This window comes from Ammodytes marinus (assembly GCF_949987685.1).
Source record: "Ammodytes marinus genome assembly, chromosome: 7".
In the NCBI taxonomy this organism is placed as follows: domain Eukaryota; kingdom Metazoa; phylum Chordata; class Actinopteri; order Uranoscopiformes; family Ammodytidae; genus Ammodytes; species Ammodytes marinus.
The window spans coordinates 21,218,040-21,243,855 of record NC_137211.1 but is presented as its reverse complement, the minus strand read 5'-3'; the positions used below and the strand labels follow the sequence as shown (position 1 = coordinate 21,243,855).

The window sequence follows — 25,816 nt, the reverse complement described above, 5'->3', positions numbered from 1 at the left end:
AACTTAATTTATATATAATGTTAACAAAAAAAAGTAAAAGGAAACTGTTGACCTTGAGTCCCTTGGCTCTGTTGATGGCTCGAAGGGGCCTGAGCACTCGCAGCACTCGGAGAATCTTGACCACAGAAATTGCACTTGAACTGAGGGCAACAATGTAAGCATATTTTTACAAATAGGGCAGATAGGGCTGGGAAATACAGAGTATAAAGTTAAATGACTACACTGGTAAAACTAAATAATTTCTATTGACTCCATAGGGTTGCAAAATTCAAGGAATCTTCAAAGTTGGAAACTTTCCATGGAAATTAACGGGGATTTACGGGAATTAAAGGAATTTTGGGAATAAACAGGAATTTACTAAATTTAAAGCAACCCAAGTTCACTAAATCCTTTATGTTATGTCAGTCCTGGCAAACGTTCTTGACAGTAAAAGCAGTTTTTTCAACTAAGTTTTATAATATTTATGAACATTTAATTTCAAATCAGATTTTTTTAAAAGCTTATTGAGACACCCAACTTGATATCATATATTGATTTTTACTAGACCAGGTTTACAGAGGCTTACACAGAGTGATTTTAAATATAGTTGGGTAAAATATATTTTAGCATAACCTTGACTAAAACAACCAGATTTCATGCACACATCTTACTGCAGGGGTACTGAGGCCACGCCCCCTACATGCACTATGCATTCCTCCATCACTTGGGGGGGCATTTTACTTAATTTATTAAATGGGTGAGGTTAGACAGATGAGTAATATTTTAAATGTTTGGATATGAAACATATCATTTAAATTACCGCCATTTAGTTAATTCCTATAATTCCCAATTTTGAATATTCCCAATATTCCCGAGCGAAAGTTCCCGTGGAAAGTTTCTGTAAATTTACCGAAAATGTTCCACTCCTTTGCAACCGTACTCCATACTAAGTGTTAACCTCCACTCTCAAGCCTAATATAAGACACTGCTTCTGATTTTTTCTGTCAGACGACAACTGTGTGCAGTTTGTGACAGGTATCTTATACTACTCACTGTAAAAAGAAAGACGCGAGAGACACGCTGACAACCAGCAGGTCCAGAAGGTTGAAAGCGTTTCTACAGAAGGCGCCAGGGTGCAGGAAAGCTCCGTAGACTGTCATCTACACACGGTCCAGGAAGAGAAGAAACAAAGATAAAAAGTTACAAAGTATATGGGCGACAGGCTAAGCAGGTATAGCGGTAGCCCACTGGATTGCAGGGTTGGCGGTTCAATCCCCCGCCTCCTGGCCACATGTCGAAGTGTCCCTGAGCAGGACACTGAACCACAAATTGCTCCTGATGGTTAGCTTGCACCCTGAGTGGAAGCTGCTGCAATCGGTGTGTGTTTGAGTTTGTTAACTGGTGAATGAGACAAATTATGTAAAGTGCTTTGGAAAAGGTGCTATATAAGTGCAGTCCATATACCATATAATAGTGTTGAAGAAATTAAAAGCAAATCTGTCAGTCCCTTTACCTTTAGTACAATCTCCACAGTGAAAACTGAAGTGAAAACGTAATCGGCATAGCCCAGTGCCTGAGGATGAGAGAGATTAGCAACAAGTATTATTATTCCATCTGGTTTATCGTGCAGGTAATGATGAGCAGATGGACTTGGACTAAAAGATCACAGGGTTCTGATGTGGTCGGTTCTTACTATGTTCCTGAATGAGTGGGATTTGATTGGGTCCTCAGCAGCCAGGGAAATACTGCTGGCGATGATGAAGATGAGAATGAAGTTGGTGAAATAAGGGTGATGGATGAGGTTGTGGCAGGCAACTCGCAAACTAAGAAAAGGAAGGAAAATTATAAAGACAAACCCTTTTTTTCACAATGTTTCTGTGTTTAAGGTGGAGTCAGCGATTCTGGAGAATGCTTGTTGTCAAAATCACTTTTGGTCAACATTATGGAATTCCTACTCACTATCAGCTACCTGTCCATCCTGTGTGTGTGTTGAAGAAAAATAAATCCAGTTCTAATACACAGCCTAGGCTCTGTAAACGGGCATGGTGCTAGCTATGGTGCCCCACCTTGGTTGACGGACCCTTTGTTTACAAATTTGTTTACAGAGCCTAGGCTGTGAATTAACACCAGATTTCTTTGCAATGCACACACAGTACAGACAGGTAGCCGATCGCGAGGAGATATTCACTGATTTTGACAAAAAGATTTTGACAACAAGCATTCTCCAGAATCGCTAACTCCACCTTTAAAGCATACTTTTTTTAATAAGGGGTAAATAAAGATTACTACTTTAGTATAGTAGCATAGCTAAGGTTTATTTAGTTCATGTATGATCTTTAATTACCAGTTTTTCTTTCCGAGAATGAAGAAGGAGCTTCCATCAGGGATTGGGACGATCTTCTCTTTGGGCCCTGAGAACTCAGGCTTTAATGGAGCAACTCCTGCGATAAAATAAAGAGCAAATACAGAATAGCATTAGGGGCGGTTCTATTTCATTCTTACTGACCGCCAGAGGCGGTGCTTTAGCACTGGATGCTTCCATCTTGCGCATGCGCAGGTTGAGTTATAATACCAACAAAGTCACCTGTGACACCTGGGTGACCCAATAATATCTATATTGTAAAGAAGGACGGTCAGTTCGGGTATCCAAAATTATTAATCCACCCAGTAACTCCCATCAGCCAATCAGAAAGCGCATCCGGTTGCCAGGCAGATTCGAGTCTCCTAAAGGCCAGGACACACCGGCCAGATAATCGGCCATCGTACATGGTCGGAGAGTCTGGAGGGGGCTGGGACACAAATATGTTTGGTGTGTTCGGTGACGTCGGCCGTTGTAGATGTCGTCGGGCTTGTTTACAGCGCCGGGCAGTCTTTCAGTCGGAGCAATTTGATTGGTGGAGGGCTAGCGAATCAGTGAAGCCCGGAAGTGAGGCGGGTAGCACTAGCAGCATTAGAGTACCGATAATGTGTTTGTTTGTTTCGTTCAGCGAGTACTCACATGCATCAACCCTTTTTGACTGCTCAACACCATGTTCGACAGTGACACTCTCTGCTAAAAATGGTGCTCTTTATGGTCCATAGATATAAATACGTATTTATATCTATGTTTATGGTCTAGAGAGCTGTCCCATCATTTCCGGCTTCCGTATTTTTTGGGGCCACAATACAGATTAGCGCCGCCTGCTGTTACGGAGACATTACGTCCCGCGCAAGCGCATAGCGTACGGAAAGTCAGTAGTCGGCTCGGTGTGTTCTTGGCACTTTTTTGATGGGCAGACTGGAGCTGCCTGATTTGGCAGGCTCCATTTTCGGGCGACGGCCGGTAGTCGGACCGGTGTGTCCTGGCCTTTAGAATGTTACGGCGGGAAACGTTAGTTCGAAAGTAACAGACATATGAGACGGAGAGAGAGGCTGTTGAAGAGTGCTGTTTGTAGTTAATAGAGAAATATACAGTTTAAGTGTGTTTGCTGACAATATTTTCGGCATCAATGGTTATGTGTGAGTCCATAGAACTGTGAGTATTATTTACATGGTTGCAAATTCATATTGTATTAAGTATATTGTAATTTGTCTGCATGCTCTGGATTGTTTAATGTGAGAGCAGTAATTTGAGTTTACCGTGTACGTTATGGCCAGTATTTTATATGTGTTAATGTTGATGCATATGTTTACTGTTAAGTGTCATAGAACTTATTGGAGCCGTTTTATTTATTATTTCGGATTTACTGTAATTGTGTTAACATTAGGTTAACCTAGGAATTAGTGCATATTGGTTAATCTGTACATAATATATGGCAGAGCATTTAAATTCTGTTGATGATAATAATGTATATTATTTAGACTGATTGTATTATTTTATGTTTCTGTTTCAGAACCACACACTTACCACACATACGCTATACACGTGCTTGCAAACTGTTCAATACATCCGTGAAGAGATAATCCTCGTTCCCTTGCATTCCTACCGATGCACCACAGTGGTTACCAACTCCTAACCAACAAGCATACAGTCCTCCATTACATATATATTCCGGAAGTCACCAGAGGATCTGTTCCTTCTGTCTTCTAGCGGTAGCGGACTAGCAGGACAAAATTGCTTGTTGTATACCCTATTAGCTCGTTGCTTTGTAGCCTTGTAACCCAAGGGTTGGTGCCTCGATTTTGACTTCGTCCACTAGGGACTGTATTTTTTTTGGGCAGTTGTCATACCTGATTGCGGGGTCGCCCATAGGGAGGATAGCCTCCTGGCGGGAGTTGGTAGAGACAGACTCCTCCCTTTCCAGCTGGGGCTCAGTATGGCAGGGCAGGACTGTCAGAGGCCAGTGGGATTCCCAGCAGAGACTGGAGCATATTAATGTGCTGGAACTCTTTGCAGTGGTCTTAGCACTCAGGCACTTACTTCCAGTTCTGAGGAACCAGCATGTTCTCGTCCGGACAGACAACACCTCCAAAGTCTACCATGTCAACCACCAGGGGGGCACCAGATAGAAGCAGAGCCTGCGGGTTACGCAAAGGCTCCTTACGTGGGCAGGATGCTCTGGCTCATGCTTGGCCAGACAGCCTGCTTTATGCATTTCCTCCAATTCCCCTTTTACTGTCACAGCCTAGTTTTGGTGGCTCTTCATTGGCCAGGAAGGCCATGGTTCCCAGTGTTACTAAAACTCCTCAACGGAGAGCCTTGGTGCCTTCCAGAGAGACAGGACCTTCTGTCTCAGGTAGGCGGACACATATGGCACCCGAATCCGGGGCGCCTGCGGCTGTGCTTGTGGCCCGACGTCTTGCGGACAGTCAGTGGTCCTTACCATTTTTAGTTCAAGGGCACTGTCCACTAGATTGCTCTATGCAAACAGGTGGAAGTTGTTTTCACAGTGGTGCATGGCACAGGGCGGAGTCCCAGAGACTTGCTACGCTATCTACAGTCTGTGTTGGACAACAGGAGAAACCCTGCGCGTTTATGTGGCCGTGATCTCGGCAGCACATGCGAGGGTAGATAACCAGACGGTAGGTTACCACTACCTAGTCAGGCAGTTTCTTAAGGGAGCCCAGAGGCTTCAACCACCACGACCCCTGAGGGCACCATCATGGGACTTGCAAGTAGTCCTGAGGTCCTTATGTCTACCCCCATTTGAGCCGCTGAGTCAGGCAGACCTGACGTGGCTGTCTATGAAAACGGCATTCCTCCTTGCCATTGCGACTGCAAAACGGGTCGGAAACTCCATGCCTGGTCAGTGAGCCAGGCATGTTGCACTGGCATTCAAGATGGGTCAGGAGTGGTGCTCTGGCCAAATATATCCTTCCTACCTAAACGATTGTCTCCCCATCATGTAAACCAATTAACTGAGTTGGCTGCTTTAAGAATGTCAGACGGGCTGTGCCCGGTGCGGGCGCTTGGGGCGACAACCAGCTTGCGTAAGACAGATAACCTCTTTGTCTGTAGGGGGGCTGCAGGAAGGATGCTGCCCTGTCCAAACAGAGATTCTCCCACTGGATTGTGAATGTTGTCTTGAGTGCATATACAGTGCGTTCCAAATTATCAGAACGATAGTCAGTATAATTTTCAAGTCATCAACCGTTAGAGTATGATTCAAATTTTATTGAACAAACCTCCCAATGATAACAGTATTTTTTTTTTAAATCAAAAACTCAAAATGCACCGTTCCAAGTTATTATGCACAACAGAGTTTCAAAACATTTTATAGGTTGTAAAGAACTAAATATTGGCATTTGTTGAATTTGCAGAACGTGGAGGTCATATCTAGTGAAATCAAAAGCTATTTCAATCAAAAACATCTTAACAGGCCAAGTTACATGTCAACATGGGACCCCCTCTTTGATATCACCTTCACAATTCTTGCATCCATTGAACTTGTGAGTTTTTGGAGAGTTTCTGCTTGAATATCTTTGCAGGATGCCAGAATAGCCTCCCATAACTGCTGTTTTGATGTGAACTGCCTCCCAACCTCATAGATCTTTTGCTTGAGGATGCTCCAAAGGTTCTCAATAGGGTTGAGGTCAGGGGAAGATGGGGGCCACACCATGAGGTTCTCTCCTTTTATGCCCATAGCAGCCAATGACATAGAGGTATTCTTTGCTGCATGAGATGGTGCATTGTCATTCATGAAGATGATTTTACTACGGAAGGCACGGTTCTTCTTTTTGTACCATGGAAGAAAGTGGTCAGTCAGAAACTCAACATACTTTGCCGAGGTCATTTTCACACCGTCAGGGACCCTAAAGGGGCCTACCAGCTCTCTCCCCATGATTCCGTCCCAAAACATGACTCCGCCGCCTACTTGCTGACGTCGCAGCCTTGTTGGGACATTGTGGCCATTCACCAACGATCCACTACTCCATCCATCTGGACCATCCAGGGCTGCACAGCACTCATCAGTAAACAAGACTGTTAGTTTACTGATTAGTCTTCATGTATTTCTGAGCCTAGTGCAACCGTTTCTGCTTGTGAGCATTGTTTAGGGGTCGCCGAATAATAGGTTTATTCACAACTGCAAACCTCTGGAGGATCCTGCACCTTGAGGTTCGCGGGACTCCAGCGGCACCAGCGGCTTCAAATACCTGTCTGCTGCTTTATAATGGCATTTTAGCAGCTGCTCTCCTAATCCGATGACTTTGTCTGGCAGAAATCTTCCTCATTATGCCTTTATCTGCACGAACCCGTCTGTGCTCTGAATCAGCCACAAAACTCTTCACAGTGCGATGATCACGCTTAAGTTTCAGTGAAATATCTAAAGGTGCCAACACACTGCACATCGCCGCGCGGCGAGTTTACATAGAAAGTCAATGTATTTCGAGCGCCGCCGCGCGAATCGGCGGCCGGCGGCGAGCGGTTCACGCGGCGCGGCCAGGGGCGGCGCGGCCAGGGGCGGCGCGGCCAGGGGCGGCGCGGCCAGGGGCGGCGCGGCCGCCGCAGAAGTTGAAAATATTGAACTTTTCGCCGCCGGCCGCGCCGCGATAGCCAATCAGCGTTGAGCTCCTCCCGACGTCACTCGCTTCGGGACGACTGACAGAGGAAATTAAGATGGATGAAAACATAATAGTCACAGTTTGCTCCCATAAGTTCTGTGAATAGCCTCTGTGTCTGTTGCCTGCTGTGTACAGCTATCAGTTTTGCTTTATGAACCAAGTTAGCACCAGTTAGCTTGGGTAAAGCACCATCAGCACAGCAGACTGGTGCTCTCAGCACCAGTTAGCACCAGTGCCAGCATATCCCCAGAGTAGGAGAAGGCTACTCTGGTCGGGCGGCGGCGGACACAAATGAGCCAAAATGATCACGCGGCGCGGAACCTGCGATTCGCGCGGCCAACCGCCGCAGTGTGTTGGCACCTTAATATTTTCATACCTTGTCCAAGGTATTGCACTATTTGACGCTTTTCGGCAGCAGAGATATCCTTTTTCTTTCACATATTGCTTGAAATATGTGGCCTGCTTAATAATGTGGAACGTCCTTATTAAGTAGATTTCCTTTGATTGGGCTCACATGGCAAACTAATTATCACAGGTGTATGAGATTGATTTCAATGATCCAAGGCGTCCTGAGACACAATATCATACATGAGTTTAATTGAAAAACAAAACATTAAATGTTTATGACACTTCAATCCAATTGAATTGCATAATAATTTGGAACACGGTGTAAAGCACAGGGGCTCCCTGTGCCCTTGGCTGTTAAGTGCCAATCTACCAGGAATATGGTTTCATCATGGGCTGCCTTGAAGGGAGTTCCCCTTCAGGACATTTGCTCCGCGACTACATGGTCTTCATCATGTACGTTTGCGCGGCTTACAGAGTAAATGGTGCTGCTCCTCATCCTGTGGCGACGGCTGTCTTGTCGACGGCTTCGACAGGATATTACTCGACCTGCGCATGCGCAAGATGGCAGCATCCAGTGCTAAAGCACCGCGGTCATCCAGAATTCATAGAACCGTAGTTACATACGTAACTATCTTTTTACAGCATAATCAGCATGTGCGCTGTTTCTCCTGCATCAGACTCACCCTCCAGTCCCTCGATGGCCCTCAGCTCTTCGTTTTCCTGCCAGTCATCCTCCTCGTTCTGTGACAAAGGAGACAATAGATCAGCTTTTGTTGTTTCGCAATTTAACTTAAAAAAATATTGAAATATGGTTCAGGAAAAATATAGAAAGAGATTCTCTACCGCTGCGTCTTCCTCCTCTTTTTCTTCATCCTCATCCCACTCTTCTTCCTCTTCCTTCTTCTCTCTGAAAACAGAAAAGACAGGCATATGCATTGTTTGCATTTGATGAGTCAATTAGAATTGTGTCCGCTGCTGTGCTACTACTTTTTTCCTCAGTTTTTTGTTGTTGTTAGTGTGTTGTGTGTATGTGTCTTTGTTTTATTGAGAAAAAAAATAAAATTTTAAGTCAAATAAAAAAAGAATTGTATCCTCTGTTCACTATCGTCTTTTCTCATGTCAAACTCACTCCACTTCTTTCTTGCCGCTGCCTCCTGCCAAGTTGTCCACGGCGATAGCCAAGAAGACATTGAGCAGAATGTCTGATCACAAAATTAAGGAGGCCACTTTTTCTCTATGTGGAATTAAAGGACCAATCATTGAATGCTCAGGCTACAATAGGAATCAAACAATTGTGATCATTGCACTGGAACACTGGAACACTGGAAAAGGATACAGTTACCGCAGACAAAGAGGATGACAAAGTAAATGCACACCACCATGTTGGGGAAGATGGGGCCTCCGTATGCCATGATGCCGTCGTACATAACAGCGTTCCAGTCCTCTCCAGTGAGAATCTGCAAAGAAAGACAAACACACCGTGTTTGATTAACACCACAAATGCGAGTGTAGTAATAACCATGGTAGTAACATTGTGAGCTACTGACTGAGGGAGTTCACCTGGAAACACGTGAGAAGGGCCTGTGGGAAGGAGTCAAAAGTACTTCGCTTCATCTGCGTCTCGTCAAAGTTGAATTTGCCTCCGAACAGCTGCATGCCTAGCAAGGCGAAGATGATGAGGAAGAGGAAGAGCAGGAGCAGAAGGGAGCAGATAGCTTTCATGGAGTTAAGCAGAGAGTTGACCAGGTCGGACAAAGCAGCCCAGTGCCTGGAAATAATAAAATCAATCTCATACAGAGCAATAAAAGAATGGAACTTCTTCCCGATGAACTAAACATGTATGTAGATTTCTACGCCAAGTCAAGAAATGGATCGGAAATAATCAATCATGCCCTCATTAGTTTATTTTTGGTAGTTTTTCTATTTAAAAAATATATTTTTATTGATTTTGTTTTTATTTTAATGATTTTAATCCTGAACAGGCAAATGGTTACTTCATGTGTAGCATATGTGTGTTTTGATATATGTATTTATATTTTTTATACATAAACACATGTCAACAAATGAAGATAAGATGGAGAAGTGTAGTTTTCAGATAGATCTTTAACAGCTACATTCAGTTTGCATAGATTACCGAGTCATCTTGAATATCCTGAGCAGCCGGATGCAGCGCAGCACGGAGATGCCGATGGGCGGGATGACATCCATCTCTACCAGCAACGTCTCCAGGATCCCGCCGCACACCACGAAGCAATCGAAGCGGTTGAACAGCGCCATGAAGTAGATCTGCAGGCCGAAGGCGTACATCTTCATAGACATTTCCAGAGTAAACAGCAGCAACAGGATCTTGTTGGCTCGCTCTAAAGGCACAAAACAGAGAAGATGGAGTACAGTCATGTTTTAAGTTTTTTTTTGGGGAGGGGGGGGGAGATTTTCTATGCTTTATTGACAGTGTGGAGAGACAGAGATGAAATGGGCTAGAGGAGAATAACATGCAGAGAACGACCCGGGCCGGATTCAAACCAGGTTTGCTGCTGCGAGGACTGAGTCTCTATGGGGAGGGGAAACTCTAACCACTACACCACGAGCGCCACCCATGTTTTCATTTTTTTTTTTTACGGTGGCACCCTCCCCTTCCTCTTTGAGTGAAAATAAAAATAAAATAAAAAGGTGAACATGGATTCTTAACCTTGCATTTCTGTGAGCTGATTGGGCTGACCGTAGTGCTCGGAGGCACTGGCCAACGTGTTGAGAAACACCAGCAGGAGCACCAACCAGTAGAAGTTAGCGGACTTGGCTGCGACACGGCAGTTTTTCCTCATCGTATGATTCAGCTGGCACAACTGGTCACTAAAAAAAGTGGGGAAATAATATTTTTAAATTAGGTTTGCATTTAAGATAATTTGAAGATATATGTATATACTGTATATTATATCAGTCCTTACCAGAAGCTATTGGCCATCATCTTTGCCCTAAGAAAAGAAATGTGATTGAAAATCATGAATTGACTTTATGTCATTGATGAATCAAAATATATTGTTATTTCCCCATTGCCTTACATGAGTGAAGCACAGAAGCCATTGTCATCGTCGAGGTATGCAATATCATCGTCGGAGTCAGACTCTGTTGAACACAGAGAGAAAGTCTGGCTGTCAGAAAGAGCCAAGTCAAATAAACACGATAACGGACATTGTCAGCTGACATACCTCCACCATCCTCGCTGTGTTTGTACCAGCCAAACTTCTTCATCATCTTCTTCTTTGCGATCGCAGCACCTTTGAATCCAAACAAAGGAGGACACGTGTAAATGTGAGGCTATGTAACGTGTTTGGTTTTTAGTGTGTGTAGGTTGACATAAACGTGCATTAAACTAACGTTTGTTTCCTTCCTCATCCACATCTTCGGCCTCGATGAGCCAGTCCATGTAACCGACCATGTCCTCCTGCATCTGCTTGCTCTCTTGTGCCATCTGCAGCTCACCACGCGCCACAGCCTTTTCTCTTTCCTTGGAGAACTCTCTGTGCACATAAACAAACCAAAGAAACTCCGAAAACTCAAGACATATGCAAGGAATTAATTTTTTTTCTCAGCGCACAAGATGTGCACACAACTATGACCTGCAGTGCAGCTGCTACCTACCCGCTCAACACACCCAATACAAGATTGATAATGAAAAAGGAGCCAAAGATGACCAGAGAAACAAAGTAAACCCATGGAACCTCCATGCCAATGGCATCGTTCATCTGTGCAAAGAGAGGGGGAGACAAAGAAGAGAAGGAATTTCAATTTCAGCAGACACATATAAGTGTTGAAAACTCACGAAGATCCAGGAGCATGTTCTGTACCCAGTAGAGAACATCTGTCCAACCCTCCATAGTGATGCACTGGAAAACTGTCAGCATGGCAAAGAAAATGTTGTCGAAGTTTGTGATGCCACCGTTGGGGCCCTCCCACTTGCCCCTGCACTCAGTCCCATTACCCTCACAGAAGCGTCCGTTCCCGGCAAAAGCACACGGGGACGGATCGTCTTCCATCATGAGACCTGGAGCATGAGAACCAAAAGGCATTGAGTCAACCATCCACGTAATATAGACACTATATAAAACATATTTATATTTTTTAAACTGGGAAAGTAGGGGACCTGAGCTGATGGAGAAGCACGACTTGTGCATCCTGCCGAGAAAAAGCTCCAAGCCGATGATGGCGTAGATGATGATGACAAACATGACCAACATGCCGATGTGCAGGAGGGGGACCATGGCCTTCATGATGGAGTTTAACACAATTTGCAAACCTGGCACGGACAAAAACACACACTTTTCAAGTCGGTGCATGTGGGATGAAGCACGGGGACACACATGCAAAGAAAATGTAACAGATGATCAACCCACTTGGCACTCCGGATACAAGCCGAAGCGGTCGTAACACCCTGAAGGCCCTCAGAGCTTTGACATCCAGGCCTCCAGGTTTTCCGGCAGCGTGATGGGCCTCCCCGGGCTTATGATCCGTCATGCCTTCTGCTATTACACTGAACAACCTGAACGGACACAAATAATATCGTTGAAGTCTGAAATAATAGAACACATTTTTTTGATTTTCTTTTTGTAAATGGTGACTATATAATGCATCAAAATACCCGACAATGACGATAACGAAATCGAGCAAGTTCCATCCGCTGCGTATGTAGGCGCTGGGGTGCATGACTAAGCCATAGGCAAGGATTTTAGTGAAGGTCTCGATGGTGAAGATGACGAGGAAGACATACTCAACTTGTTCCTGGGAACCAAATAAAAAAGCAAAAAAATTAGAATGACCTTTTTTATACGTCAGTCTAAAAGGAATGTGGGAAGAGGAAATTATTTGTCACAGTAAAATATAAGACATTAAGAAACGGTCAATTGCTCCTTCCCACATACAGCAATCAGTGGCCTTTAACTGAGTCTTTCCTGTGTCCCTCTTTAAATCACGTGTGTTATCGTTAAAGGCTGACTGCAGTAGCGTTCTGACCTCTTAACCCACTGCCTAACACATGCTTAAGCCCGTCACAGAAGCCCTCTTCTTCCTCCTTCAGCTTAATGCCTCTAATCACTGCTTCCAATGTATCTAAGGATTTTACCTGTTAAATAATCCAGGCATAATGTGGTTTACCATAAAATGACTGGAATATGCAAAGATCTGTCAGATGTAACTATGCTAGATGCCAAAATTGATTAAAAAAAATCACTAAGTCACTGTTTGGAAGGGCGAGCTAAATTTCCAGCTTACCTCCAATCCAATCTGCAATCCAATAAAGAGATCTACAAACTATCTAACCCCCTGTAAGTGTGGAGGTGTATACTGTATACAGTATGTCCCTGCTACCCTATTTAACAAAAAGACCTAGGTTCAAATGTATTAATTGATCCTAGATCCTTTTATCTTTTGCAAACACGGTAAGAATTGATGCAATAACATTAAAAACTGTGAATTTTTTGCAAATATATATAGTGAATCAGTTGCTAAGTCACAGTGGCGTATATTTACAATTTTATTAGGCAGGCTTGTTTTCAGGTGTACCATTGGGTAACTTGTCATTTTCATAGGAAAAAGGTCAAAAAGACAGCGAAGGGAGAAAGAGAGAGAGGAGACAGATGGTTGCTGTTTAAGTAAGTCATGATCCCTGGCAGGGTCACCTAAATCAGCTCACACTGCAAGTGTTTTTTTTTTACTACCTCTAATACCATTACCCTTCAACAGAACCCTATTATCTTCTCACTAATTGTTGCTACGTTCAACAAAAACTTTAAAGACGACTTGTCTTATTATGAAACACTGAAGCTGTTGTCCTACACTTAAGAATAACAGATCTCGCTGATTCTATCCTCAAATGACTTGGAAGTCCTAAGAGGGGAAATTATATCAGGAGAACCAGCCTCGGAAACAGGAACATAAGAACATACAAAGTTCAAAAGGAGCCTTTGACATACTTCATGTGATTTTACTGAAAATTTAAAAACTTCCCTTTGAAGGGATCTGGTTGCTGTCCTACACGTCAGAGTTCTGATTAGGAAAGCGCTATATGATCAAAGCGCCATTATCTGTTTAAAGTTTATACTTCATGTGATATTGTGCATGATGGCCTCATCACATGTCCTATCACTGATTGATTTAGATGCAAAGCGGTCTATGTATTTTATATTTATATTATAGCTAAGTATGTATGTGTGTGAATTCATCAGTCACACAATGAATGGAAGTTGTTAGATTAAGACCAGAAATAAAATAGAAATACCAACAGTGCAGTCTTTTTCTTCAATTCCTTTCTCTGCTTTCAGTAAAAAGATAATATTCACCCAGGTTTTCACTAGATTACTGACAAATGTATACATTAGAGTATACAGGCTGATGTAGGAACTGTGCCAAAACACATTGGTGAAGTAAGAAAGATTTTTCAGTATTAAAAAGCTTTTTTTCCCTCAGTTGAAATCAGTCCAAAGACCTCTTCCATGAGATATCACATCACAAATGCTCATTTTTAAGCCTTACTTATCATTTGTAATACCAAGCTAAGCGCAGTTTGTTTGTGTATTATCAGGTGAGTGAAAGAAGCAAGTCAGGTAGGATATGCTTCTTTGTATCTCTCCACTGGAAACTCACAAGTTGGTGATTGGTAGGGTTGGAGTCATCGTCAGGGTACGGCTTGGTAACACCCATGGCCACACAGTTGGCAAAAATGGCAAGTAGAATGAAAATATCAAAGGGCTTAAGGGTTTGTAGTTAAGGGTACGACAGGCCATTGTTAATGCATATTTCCAGGAAATTACAAGAGCATAGTAAAAACTTGACCCCACTTGCCCACCAACATATTCTTACATCAACACATTTCCACCATTGCAGGACTATTTGTTTACACATAACACAAAATCAGTGTGACCCAAAGAAGGATATTTCCACTCCACTAGGGCCAGCGCTGCCATGCGGATGGGGTTGCTGAGGGTGAGGCAGCAGAGGGCGCGGGGTGCTCTGAGGGCCGACTTGTTGGCCTGCACCGCCTTCTTGGCCCCCCCTCCTTTTTTTCTAGCAGAGCCAGCCGAACCAAGGGTGTCTGATTTCCCTGCATCCCCATTGGGGGCATCTGCCAAAAAAAAAGAGTAATTATGTTAAGTCTGTGTTTTCAAGCGTCCTGAACTTTTAATCTGAAATATGGGTATATGTCCAGTGTAAGATTTATAGTGTGAATTAACTTATTCTGAGAAGGTATATGTGAAACATATCTGGGGTTTGCCTGTTGTATTGGTGGATACCTTTACTCTCATGTAATCAATGGTTTTCTGCTGAAGTTTTTACATTTCAGTCCTTTCTCACAATATCTTATTATTTCATTGCTAATACCAGCTAGCATCTTATTACCCAAGACAATTAGTGAAGGATTTGACACATGGCTGCAACAGACAGGTATTCCATCCTGAAGGCCTCATACTATAATACCAGATGTGACCTACTTCTTTATCGGGAGCAGCATGGCTCTTAGCCCAGCACTATCTCCACATAGGTCCCATGAGCACCTGTTAATAAGGTCCTACACAGAGAACAACCAGCGGATATATGAAGGTCTATTATATCCCCAACGTCAAAACTAATAAGAGTTTGCCAAACATATGGGCAGATAAGAGCTTAAACAGAGCTGCCTATTGTGGAAATGTTAAATGCCAGGTGTGCTTCTGATTATTGTAAAATAAACAGTATGCTTGAACTGTAATCTAGAAAACATGCTTTACAATCATGATGAACTATGTTTGACCCATCTTATATCCGGGATGTGTTATATGTCAGAATAAACTAGGCTATTTATATTATTTATATTCACCATAGGCCCATAGCTTTACAGTAGGCATACCATGAGTATTGTCCATATTGTTATGCATAACTTTTAATGTAGCCTATAATGTGCATATTTTCTTTACAGTTTGAAAACAAAAATTCAGGAGACAATTTAAGCAGTCCATACCTTTCTTTTCCATGTCCGCAGTTTAACACCACGAAGTTACGTCAGAAACCCCACCATCAACTCCACATGGGATCTGCGATTCGTTATGGATCACAGATAGCCTACGACTTTGACCCAAAACAGAGAGAACTTTTTAGGGGTAACAAAAAAATAAAAAATAAAATAAAAAAAGCACCATCTGCAGCCCGACACTTCATTCCTACACGGTGCATGCCGGTGCAGCCGATAGCCTACGGGCCATCATCCTGCTCACCGCCTGCGTGTAGCCTAGAAATCCAATTAAAGCCTATTTATGCTAATTCCTCACGCGTGTAAATCAAAACTGCAAACGTTTTCTAGTTTTTGTTTTTGTTTATCTATGCAGGCACATAACGGTACAGGGATATTGAAACAACTGCATCTTCATATCCGTGGTGGTCAGCCGTCAGGATTAAACGAGTTGAGCCGTTTAAATGGATGACAGGGGAAATCTTTCCAAGGGGGAAGGTGGAGGTAATAGACTCAGGAGAAACACTCTGTGTGGGGGTTTGTCGCAAAGTTATAGTTAAACGCATAAGACGAATTTTAATAGGCCTTCGTTTTAATGGCACCGAAAAATTAGGATGGTTTACAACTGCTGAGTTGAGAAAAAACTATTTCAGGACCTTGGACAGAAGCAGATGGGTGCAGTACCGGGAGAGAGGCGGCAGGGGGCGCGCTACCACAGTAAATAGACGGACTGTGATCTGAGACCAGGTGCAAGTAATTATCTTACATCACTGCATCATTTCAGGCTCTGTGTTTTTTTTAAGCTAAGGCAAAAATAACAGTCTCACGTGTTTAAGAACATTTGATGCCTTTATTGTTTTTTTTATCAACTTTTGCAACATAAAATAATATATTAAATACATTACATAAACTAACATTCCTTCTATAAATAGTTAGACAGCAAAATACACAATCCTGTTGCATAATTTCCCTCTGCTGTGTGTGCACATGCTACCCTTTTCCAGAGGAATTGAGTTCAAAAAGTGTTTGGTTGCTTGGTAGATAATGCGGCGATTAAAGTGACGTTGTGTGCATGGAAGCTGGCTCAATGAACTGTGAGTAATTCAAGCCATAGTTCCCAGGAAAACATCCACATTATTTAATATTGCACAAATTACTCTAAAAGATCCTCCTAATATGTAAGACAACAGCTAGTCAAGATAAATTTAAAAAATAACCAAAGCTGCCGGGTGGTGAGCCAAGACTGTACTAAGAATGGAATGAGTTTTTTTTGGCTAGACACAATTCAAGCAAACACATCATTTAAAAACATGCAACATTCTTTGCACTGATTGTCAATGTCACATCGATCTGACACATAGTTAATGACTTTGAGACACCTTCTCAGGGTTCCGCTCTCCGCGGTATAGAACCTCACTGAACAAACACAATGTCGTAAAGTCACAGACAGCTTGCAGTCGTTAAAATACTGGCTTCACGTTGTGCTGAATCTGTGCATACAAAATGCAATCTTTGGGAGCTTAAAAGAACAGCTGAACATTTGGGGAAATATGATTATTCACATTTCTTGCCCAGAGTTACGGGCAACCTCACAGTGAAAACAAGATTCTGACAAGTCCCTGCGCACTGCCAGGAAATAATCTTGCATATAACCCTCCACACTTTTTCACTCTGTTTTCAGTTTTTATGCTAAGCCAAGCGACTGCTGTCTCCAGGAACAAATTTACCATACAGACATGAATGTGGTATCTATCCTCTCATCAAACTGTTGATATCCCCAAAATGTCAAACTATTCCTTATATATATATATATATATATATATATATATATATATATATATATATATATATATATATATATATATATATATAGGGGAAGGTGGGGTGATTTGTGCAACTTTTTACTCAAAGTGATTTTAAAGTGAAGCCTTGACAGTTATGTCTCCAACTCAAATATGTACATATATTTCAGGATGTTGTGCATCCCTGGCAATAAAAACTTTGGATCTGGAATAAACTGTTTAAGAAATATAGCTTTCGGAAAAAAAGTTGTCTTGTCGCACAAATCACCCCACGTAGTGGGGTGATTTGTGCGTCATTGTGTCACAATGACAAAGTCACCATCATCATCTTTCTGGCCATCTGAACTCTCATCAGTGGTGTCGTTAAGTGGAATTGAGATGTCACTCTCTCCTGAGCTACTGTAGACTATCACTTTCTTTTGGTGACCAGCGTATACAGCCATGCCACTGGCACAACTCTCAGAAATGTACTTTGCACTAGTTGCTCCGTGCTTGTGGAACCAACTGCCACCTGACAAATGTGATTCCCCCTACATTTCTGCCTTTAAATCAAGGCTCAAAACCCATATGTACACCCTGGTGTTTCCTCCCCATTAACCTCTGCACTACTTACTTACCTCTGCACTACTATCTGTGTTTATGTGGATGTATGGGCTTTACGTCTTTTATTTTGGTTATTGTTATTTTACCTTCATTGTTTACCTACTGAATGCACTATGTACAGCACTTTGGACAGTGCAAACTGTCATAAATGTGCTTTTATAAATACATTTTACTTACTTACTTACTTATAACTCACCCAGGCCCTTGCGCACAAATCACCCCATCCCCAGAATTTTGGATAATAGGCATGATGCAGCAATTTAGGGTTGACATTGTGCTAACTATATAGACTCAAAGTGTAGCATACCAAAGCACTAAAACATGTGTCAAATGTTTTCAAACGTGTCTATAATTGTTCAGACACAATAATCAAAAAACCTTGATCATGGAAATTTTACTTTGAAAGGCAAAACACAGTTTTTTGAGCTTAAATGTGCTTATATCTTATTCCTTGTGTCTCCCTTCTTTACAGGATGAGTCAAATGGATGGCTCTTCTTAAATATGTGGTCACATTTCCAATTTCTTCCACGGTTTTCTAGAAACAAGGGGTTTTGCAACTTCCAAAATGCACAAATCACCCCACCTTCCCCTATATATATATATATATTTATATATATATATAAATAAAATGAATAGTTTGACATATATATATACACATGTTTCCTAGATTTAAAATAATCAAACTGATTTTACATAGAGACCTCAGAGTTGCATATTAAACCCAACAAAGTCAAAGTGAAAAAAGACAAAACATGAATACAGAAAATGTTGCATGAGATGCCGGCAGTGCAAGCATGAGGTTTTATCAGATGGACATAAATAGGACACACATACAAACATTCACTCATGAATAACTTAAAACTCACAGTAGCCCCTTTTACACAGCCAGTGAAAGCCGGGAATATGCCGGCCTTTCGGCCCTCCCCCCAGCTGTGTAAATGCGACAGTTGCGGAACGAGGGAAGAAAGGTGCGAGTGATCGTTCCGGGAATTTTACTACCTCGGGGGGTAGTAAGATTCCCGACACGATCAGTTCCGCCTCTCTGTTTAAATGCTCCAGCTTGTTGTTGCGGAACAGGGGGGCGTTTGACGTTCCATAGTCTACGTTCTAAACATGCGACCATGTTAGCAGTTGAAGGACGTGTGTTTAACATTAACCACGGCGGCCTGATGTCCCGTAAAAATCACCAAATAAAAGGAACGGTGTATAATCTAGCTGATCATAAGGTCCGTTGCTCAATCCAAACCCCCGCGCTTCATTTTGCAGAGTGTATGAGTCTATTTCTGCCCAGGAGAAGTTGTACAATGGAAAGCTAGGCTAGGCTAAGTAAGGGATAAAGTATAGCGAACGGGTCACTTGCTAGAAATAAAGACCGACAAGCTGAAGCAGGAGCCCGACGCGCAACGGAGGGCTCTTGTTCAGCTTGAAGGTCGACCTAGTAACGGGGGAATAGTCTGCTCGCCCCGCTAGACTGTCTGCTTCAGCTGACTGAAGGCTCCGGCTCAGCTGTTAGCCACAGAGCTACTGTTTTGCTAACACATTCCGCCGCCGCTATTATCCTAAGTCTGAGCGTATATCCACACTTTATTTCTGTCTACAGTAACGTGACTTCACACACTGTGTGTATGTGTCTGATTGGCAGATCGCTGCCCAACTGGCACATCGTGGGGACAGTAAAATACGGCCCTCTTACTGCAAGCTCCAGCACTTCTGCTCTCAATTCACCGGCCATTGTTGTTGTTGTAAAGCAGCTGACCGGCGCGGCGCTAAATGTTTACGTCACACCTGACGCTGTTTACAAGCACCTCTTTCATTCCGGAGCGCTGTGTAAAAGGGACTACTGATGCGCCAGCAGGCCGGCGTTGCTTGGTTCTGTGTAAATAACACAGAAGCAAGCAAAGCCGGCATATTGGAGTGATGTTGTTCCGTCAATATGCCGCAATCTCTGTGTAAAAGGGGCTAGTGACTTACCCCTGAGGTATAAGCACATATTAGTGCAACTACTTGACACCCCAGCAGGGAGCAGTATCTCCACATCCTGGTCATCCTGATACCTGCTGTAATGTCTGGTGTAGGCCCTACTCTCTGGCCTCAGTCCTGGCTGCTCTCTACTGAAACCTTCTCTACCATTGCTGCTACTGATGCTGCTGACCCCCGTCCTTTGGAGGTAACTGACTGGGGTCCTCAGCAAAGGGAATAGCTGAAAACAAGAAGGAGGACAAAACATGTATCTTTAGTTTCTGTGGTAGCATCAGCATAACCCATGGTATTAATATAATCAAAAACATGTGTTTGTTTTTTTGTAATTTCATCATTGATCATCTGTGATTTTCCTACGTCAACAAGTCAAAATGTCTTCTGTGAGAAGATTTTGTCTTTCCACTAAAGCCCACTATGTGTTGGAGGATGCAAAGAGTTCTGGCATCACAGCAACACCAGTGTTTCCCATTCAGACAAAATAAGAGTGAGCTCTCACTCAGACCATTGCATTTTTAGACCATTGCTTTTTTTATTCATAGTTTCCACAGAACCGACACCGAAAAATTACATCCACTATACTGTGAGGTTTAAGACTTCAGAAATCTTTTCTATTTAACCACCATAGCTCTACTGGAAGTGCCTTGATGCCACATTTTCTACATTTTACCAGTAATTCCGAGCAATACTATAAACACAACACAAAAGAACCATAAACTGTCACAGGTATGAATAATTTTCCCCATTTAAAACCTGCAGTAATGGATTTTTGGGCACTTGGTGTAATTGAACACAACACTGATATATTATCACCTTTTGAGTTAATATGGAGAATTGCTTGTTGCAAAACAATTGCCTATAAACACATCCAGCAGATAAGGAGCGACATTTGCATAAATTAGCATTTAACTGGAGTCATTTTTCTGTTCACCTGGCAAATGTCCAAAATTCAGCCCCCTCTTAGTGTTGGCCTACACCAGTAAATGAAATTGAAAACCAATGGTCTTCACACAGTTTTGAGGGAAAAATCTGAATATTTAGGAGTGAATTATTTCACTATGGACATTGTACATCAGCTAGTTTGTCTGCTGTTTGGTGCTAGGCAGATGGTGTGCAGTAGATTTTCTAACAGCTTTTATGCTGAAAATAACACAATGAGAGAGGTGTGAGTGAACTAAAACAGTAAAGTTGTGAACCAGACAACAAAAACTGTGAGATCAAAGACGCTGAAACACTGAGGGCAAAATAAGGTGATATATCTCAGTGGGTTTATCACAAACAAGTTATCATGGCATCCATTGGTAATCTGAAAATATTGATTATAGTGACTTAGAATAGCTATATTTGCAACTTCACTTACGGTTCTGAAACTGCTGCGCTGTATATCTGGTTAGCAGGATCCCAAAACCTTCGATAAGAGCCAGCAAGATTCCCCCCATCATGGCGGAGCCCATCATGGTTAACGGCCCACCTGGAGAAAAACACAACATTCACTGTATCCCACTGGTTTATTTGATGTGTGTCCGTAGAACAGGAAGGTTGTGTCAAAAGCGATACAGGCTTCCTCTTACTGCGTGCTGCTAGGATAGCCCCAGTCAGTGCTCCACTAGTTATGGAGTTCCAAGGATCCTCTTTCCCTCTCAAGCGAACTAACCCACAGTCGATCGTGGAGAAGAGCCCTCCCCATACAGCAAAGCTTCCTGCAAAACAACCGAAAACAAGCCAATGAGTCTGGTTTAATGTAAGATTTTAGTTTAAGGCAAAGAAAATGTCAGCAATAATTCTGTGAAAAAAATATGTTCCAGCTACTCAAATACACCATTACATACACTATGGGTCAAATGATTTTGAACCAGTTTAATGGCAATTACACAGTTCAATGTCTCAATATACATTTAAATAATCTAACTAATGTATCAATCTCACCAAATAATGCTAAGAGGGTGTGGTAACACAATCGGTTCAAACAATGCTTTTATACGTACAGAGGGTTTGTAAGTCATCAACTAAAGTTGGGACACCTATACAAATTGTATGTGTGAACTTTCAAGGCTATTGGTTCCAAGAGCTACTGTACAGTAAAAGAAACAAAAGATAACAAAAGACAACTTCTCACCTCCAATCTGTGGTGCTCTTATTCGTACTGCGTTTGCACTCCCTCTCAGTCTATGTCCGACACCCTGTAACGTTAGAACGCTGTTGAGTTCAAAGCCTTTAAAAAAAAAAACAATGATAGTTGGAGTAATAAATAATTACAATTGTCATTGTGCGGTGAACTCACTGCAGGGGCATTACGGAAGCCCTTGATGGACTGGAACACCCCTCCTCCAATCGCACCCATGGTGAAAGCACCTCCACAGTCATCCACTATCCTCCAGGGACTGCAGGAGGGAATTGTAAGGGCTGAGTAATGTAATGTCCACAAATCATGTACATAAACCCTTTACTGTAAGGTGTGCATTTCCAGTTACGCATGTAACTACAGACACTGCGCTGAGTCAAGTCAGTAACACAAAGCCATTCAACTACTCTGTATTTTTATTTTTTTTTTTTTTACATTGTCAGCTCCCTCAACACAATAACAACTACCTCTATCTCTGTCAGTCAGTGCTCTAACTGAGCCACACAATAATGATATGAGTAAAACGTGTAAGTTATACTGTAAGTGTGTTTTTCGTGTACCATGCCCTCATCTGTCACAAAATAACCACTGCCATATAAAAGGTTGCTGAAGCTTAGGGTTTAGAACTGACCGCAGCTTTATCTGTTTATCTCATTGACCCTTCACTAAGTCGCTGTCTAACCCACGGAGACTCTTTGTTCGTTCACACCAACTTCAATATGTAATTAAAAGGGACACAACTATGTTAAAAACCAGTTTCAAACGTGTACCGAAAGGCAAAAAGAGTCAAAAACATCTCACCAAGGTTCACGGGCATATTCCTCCATGTTTGTTGTTGTCGTCAGGAGAACAGTGATACGTCATCACTGTGCGCGCCGTGTGGTGTTTGGAGAAGAGAGGTCTCGTTCGTTTTTTGTTGGTTTTTCTCGAGGACCAGAGGGCGATTATTTCTTAAAAAAAGGTAATATTAACTGGATTTTTAGTAATTTAAATTATCCTGAAGAATGTAGTTTTTGGTGTAAGTTATTTGTATAACGTCTATAGGTGTATTAGTTCATTTAATCACCCTGTTGCTGCCTGCGTGTTTGGTCTTGAGTTCCCGAGCGGGCGGTCGTATGTATTTAATGGAAATAATACAGTTTACATACTACAACGTGCATAATATGCAACTTGTCTTCTTTGTTGAATGAAGACGACCTTGTTCAGACCTGAGGATGTGTAGGTAGCTTAGAAACACATGCGAAAGTTTGATCAAATTGGTACAAAAGCATGCTCAAGGAGGAGGACCCAGTCTGTGAAATGACTTGAGAACCATGTACTGCCATGAGAAATAGCACTGTTGTAAATTTCTCCTTGTTGTATTCGTTATTAGCCCCACTCCTTTGCTACTTTCTAAAACGTGTCCTATAGATCCCCAAAAAGTATATTAGATCATCTAAAAAATAAGGTCTTCATCGTTTTTGCTAATAAATCCAAATTTGAGATACGTCAGCAATGATACCAAAGTGAAAGTTGTGGTGGTGCGGGATGAAATTCAAGTATGGGGGAAATTTGCTGCTCTGGATATGGATTCCTGCTAAAATGTAACACACACGTGCTTTTACTAGTTGTCTTAGAATTTTGGACCCCTGTGTAAATATATATTTGGGTGATAAGTAAGTTTAATGATCGTGGGACAGAGGACATTTTCTGTGTATTCCTGCTTACCTCCCTCTTCTGTGTTGCAGAATGCCTCTCCCCGCGGCACTGCTGGCCCGCTTGGCCAAGAGAGGGATTGTTAAACAGTCAGAGCAAGGTAGGAGATACATTAATTTTTCTTAAACCAAGGCATCCAGAAAACATTTTTATGTTCTTTTTTCATTTTTCATGCGTCACGTAACCAACTTTCTCTTCTTTATTCATCCAGAAATTGACGAGGAGATTATTGCTGAAGATTACGACGACAACAACGTAGATTATGAATCCACCAGACAGGAGAATCTCCCTCCAAACTGGTATAAAGTGTTTGATCCTGCTTGGTGAGTATACTTGATTTCTACAATAAGTTGTGGATATTTCATTTTACACAGTAGGTGGATGTGGCAATTAGGGAAAGAACAAATAGGTGGATCAGTAATTGCAGAGCACACAGTTTTCTGACCATAATGGCATGCCACAAACTCATTTGTACTGTTAGAGGATGAAACAACATCGGATCATGAGCTGTGTTTTAAAATGTTATTTCTTGTTTAATAATAATAATAATAATAATAATGTGGGTATCATGTTTGTCTGCTGCTGTATTGTGTTGAAAGTTTACTATTGTGTTGAAGGACCAGATTAGAAAAAAATCAAACTGCCAAACTGTGACTGCATTTGTGTCTGTGATGATTGCACTGCAACTGTACTACACTGTAACTACGGCTATGCACAGTTGAAGAAGCATTTTTTTTAATCAAATAAATGCAGTTCTTCAATTTCCTAATTACATTATTCAACATTATTTATCGACAATCAGTAAAGAAGTTATTTTTTGCTAATTTAACTATCTTCTTTTCATCCAGTGGACTTCCTTATTACTGGAACGTGGAGTCGGATTTAGTGGCCTGGCTGTCCCCAAATGACCCCACTGCAGTGATATCAAAATCTGCCAAGAAAGTTAGAGGTATGGCATTTAATGACGCAGTTATGTTTATCGTTGCAATCACCATGGCAATCTGCTTTCAGTTCTACTCATAAATCATAGCATTGGAGGTCTGATCATCATTTGGCAAATAATGTCTGGAAGCAGTTGGTTTTTATTTTGCGACATTTTATTTTCCAGTTGAAGGAGTAGAGGAGAGAGTTGAGAGGGTGTTCGAGAAGCCGGAAAGAGAGATAGTGCGGGAAAGAGAGAAAGAACGTGAAAGGGAACGTGATCGGGAGAGAGAGCGAGAGAGGGATGAAGGCCGGGACAGAGACAGAAGGAAGGGGAGGAGAGAAGAAATGCCGCAGTACAATAAGAGCAAAAGAGGTAACGTTTACATCTGCATCATACGACACAAGCATTTTCAAATGAATGATGCTTTTCACATGAATGGATGTTGAAGGGACACATTTATTTTATTTCCAGGGAGAAAAGATGATGAGATGGACCCCATGGATCCAAGTGCTTATTCTGATGCACCCAGGTAAAGTACAGTATTTACAGTCATGATAATCAAACAAGTCCATGCTCCAGTCTTTAAAGTAACAATTAAGCATAATAACGCTTCCGTAAATTGGGAGAATAGTGAGACCGACTGAACTAAATCAAAGCATTAAATTCAATTATTACCGCTTTTCGCCACTATGGGCCATGCTTGAAAAAACTAGATCCTACAACTCCCATTATGCGTGTGTTCATTAACACCCTTCCTGCATGATAAACAGCCAAATAATTTCAACCGATTTGTAACACAGGCTGTATGTCTCCAAGACCCTGATGACATCATCAGGATTACTTTCTCCCAACTGATTATACAACTTTGCCAACAAAACATGTCTAGCAAACTGATATCACCAAACACTGGTGAAGGGACCCTTAAAGGGTATGAGCAGAATGTACAAAACAGACATACATTTTGCATTAAAACAAAGTCATCTATCTTTACAGGGGCAATTGGTCAACTGGCCTGCCCAAACGTAATGAAGCAAAGACGGGCGCAGACACCACGGCGGCGGGGCCCCTGTTCCAGCAGCGGCCGTACCCTAGTCCAGGAGCCGTGCTTCGGGCTAACGCAGCTAACAAAATACCCAAGGAAATTGACTAAGCAGATATCCCCGGACAAACAACTTAACAAAAACACAGTTGTACAGTTTGTCTTAGCTTTCACATCTTTTCTCATTCTGAAATGTTTGTACTTGTCGGAAATTGAGTGCTGAGCTTGTATACCATCAGTGCATTCATACTCTCGTCAAACATGTAGAACAGTTGTAAATATGTTTTTTATATGACCTTAAGAATTGACCTGCTTGTTGTTACTAGGGCTTTAAGTGAACGTAATTTGCTAATAAATTCAAAGATTACT

The 25,816-nt window shown here is 42.1% G+C and overlaps 3 protein-coding genes across 3 annotated transcripts in view; 1 reads left to right on the top strand and 2 right to left on the bottom strand.

Annotated features, from left to right (window-relative positions):
• The window catches only part of cacna1fa (calcium channel, voltage-dependent, L type, alpha 1F subunit a), a 33,565-nt gene extending 19,286 nt beyond the window's left edge, over positions 1-14,279 (bottom strand). The window contains exons 1-23 of the mRNA XM_080030727.1: positions 14,235-14,279; positions 13,945-14,049; positions 11,945-12,084; positions 11,700-11,845; positions 11,450-11,602; positions 11,154-11,350; positions 10,948-11,051; positions 10,684-10,826; positions 10,515-10,583; positions 10,368-10,431; positions 10,254-10,280; positions 9,998-10,158; positions 9,443-9,668; positions 8,869-9,076; positions 8,645-8,765; positions 8,438-8,510; positions 8,152-8,215; positions 7,992-8,049; positions 2,324-2,420; positions 1,673-1,802; positions 1,493-1,552; positions 1,033-1,139; positions 53-140 (exon numbers count right to left, since the gene is read on the bottom strand). Coding sequence (XP_079886853.1) covers positions 53-140; positions 1,033-1,139; positions 1,493-1,552; positions 1,673-1,802; positions 2,324-2,420; positions 7,992-8,049; positions 8,152-8,215; positions 8,438-8,510; positions 8,645-8,765; positions 8,869-9,076; positions 9,443-9,668; positions 9,998-10,158; positions 10,254-10,280; positions 10,368-10,431; positions 10,515-10,583; positions 10,684-10,826; positions 10,948-11,051; positions 11,154-11,350; positions 11,450-11,602; positions 11,700-11,845; positions 11,945-12,084; positions 13,945-14,049; positions 14,235-14,264 — 2,571 coding nt within the window. The 5' untranslated portion in view covers positions 14,265-14,279. The remainder of the gene's footprint in view (positions 1-52; positions 141-1,032; positions 1,140-1,492; positions 1,553-1,672; positions 1,803-2,323; positions 2,421-7,991; positions 8,050-8,151; positions 8,216-8,437; positions 8,511-8,644; positions 8,766-8,868; positions 9,077-9,442; positions 9,669-9,997; positions 10,159-10,253; positions 10,281-10,367; positions 10,432-10,514; positions 10,584-10,683; positions 10,827-10,947; positions 11,052-11,153; positions 11,351-11,449; positions 11,603-11,699; positions 11,846-11,944; positions 12,085-13,944; positions 14,050-14,234) is intronic.
• A 5,372-nt stretch (positions 14,280-19,651) lies between these two features.
• Positions 19,652-22,617, bottom strand: timm17b (translocase of inner mitochondrial membrane 17 homolog B (yeast)). Its single transcript, XM_080030795.1, has 6 exons — positions 22,590-22,617; positions 21,948-22,047; positions 21,783-21,846; positions 21,238-21,366; positions 21,027-21,137; positions 19,652-19,889 (listed from the first exon to the last, which is right to left on the bottom strand). The coding sequence occupies exons 1-6, from the start codon at positions 22,613-22,615 to the stop codon at positions 19,825-19,827; spliced, it is 495 nt and encodes a 164-aa protein (XP_079886921.1). The 5' UTR covers positions 22,616-22,617; the 3' UTR covers positions 19,652-19,824.
• Positions 22,618-22,668: 51 nt separating this feature from the next.
• Positions 22,669-25,569, top strand: pqbp1 (polyglutamine binding protein 1). Its single transcript, XM_080030340.1, has 7 exons — positions 22,669-22,749; positions 23,516-23,583; positions 23,695-23,806; positions 24,332-24,432; positions 24,592-24,780; positions 24,880-24,937; positions 25,402-25,569. Exons 2-7 carry the CDS (start codon positions 23,517-23,519, stop codon positions 25,556-25,558), a joined length of 684 nt encoding a protein of 227 aa, XP_079886466.1. The 5' UTR covers positions 22,669-22,749; position 23,516; the 3' UTR covers positions 25,559-25,569.
• Positions 25,570-25,816: the final 247 nt, after the last annotated feature.

Coding starts and splice junctions, on each gene's coding strand:
- pqbp1 (XM_080030340.1), top strand. CDS start 23,517: ATGCCTCTCCCCGCGGCACTGCTGGCCCGCTTGGCCAAGAGAGGGATT. Junction 23,584..23,694: donor TGTTAAACAGTCAGAGCAAG/GTAGGAGATACA, acceptor TTATTCATCCAG/AAATTGACGAGGAGATTATT. Junction 23,807..24,331: donor AAAGTGTTTGATCCTGCTTG/GTGAGTATACTT, acceptor CTTTTCATCCAG/TGGACTTCCTTATTACTGGA.
- timm17b (XM_080030795.1), bottom strand. CDS start 22,615: ATGGAGGAATATGCCCGTGAACCTTG. Junction 21,367..21,782: donor AAGAGCACCACAGATTGGAG/GTGAGAAGTTGT, acceptor GTTGTTTTGCAG/GAAGCTTTGCTGTATGGGGA. Junction 19,890..21,026: donor AGCGCAGCAGTTTCAGAACC/GTAAGTGAAGTT, acceptor TCTTGTTTTCAG/CTATTCCCTTTGCTGAGGAC.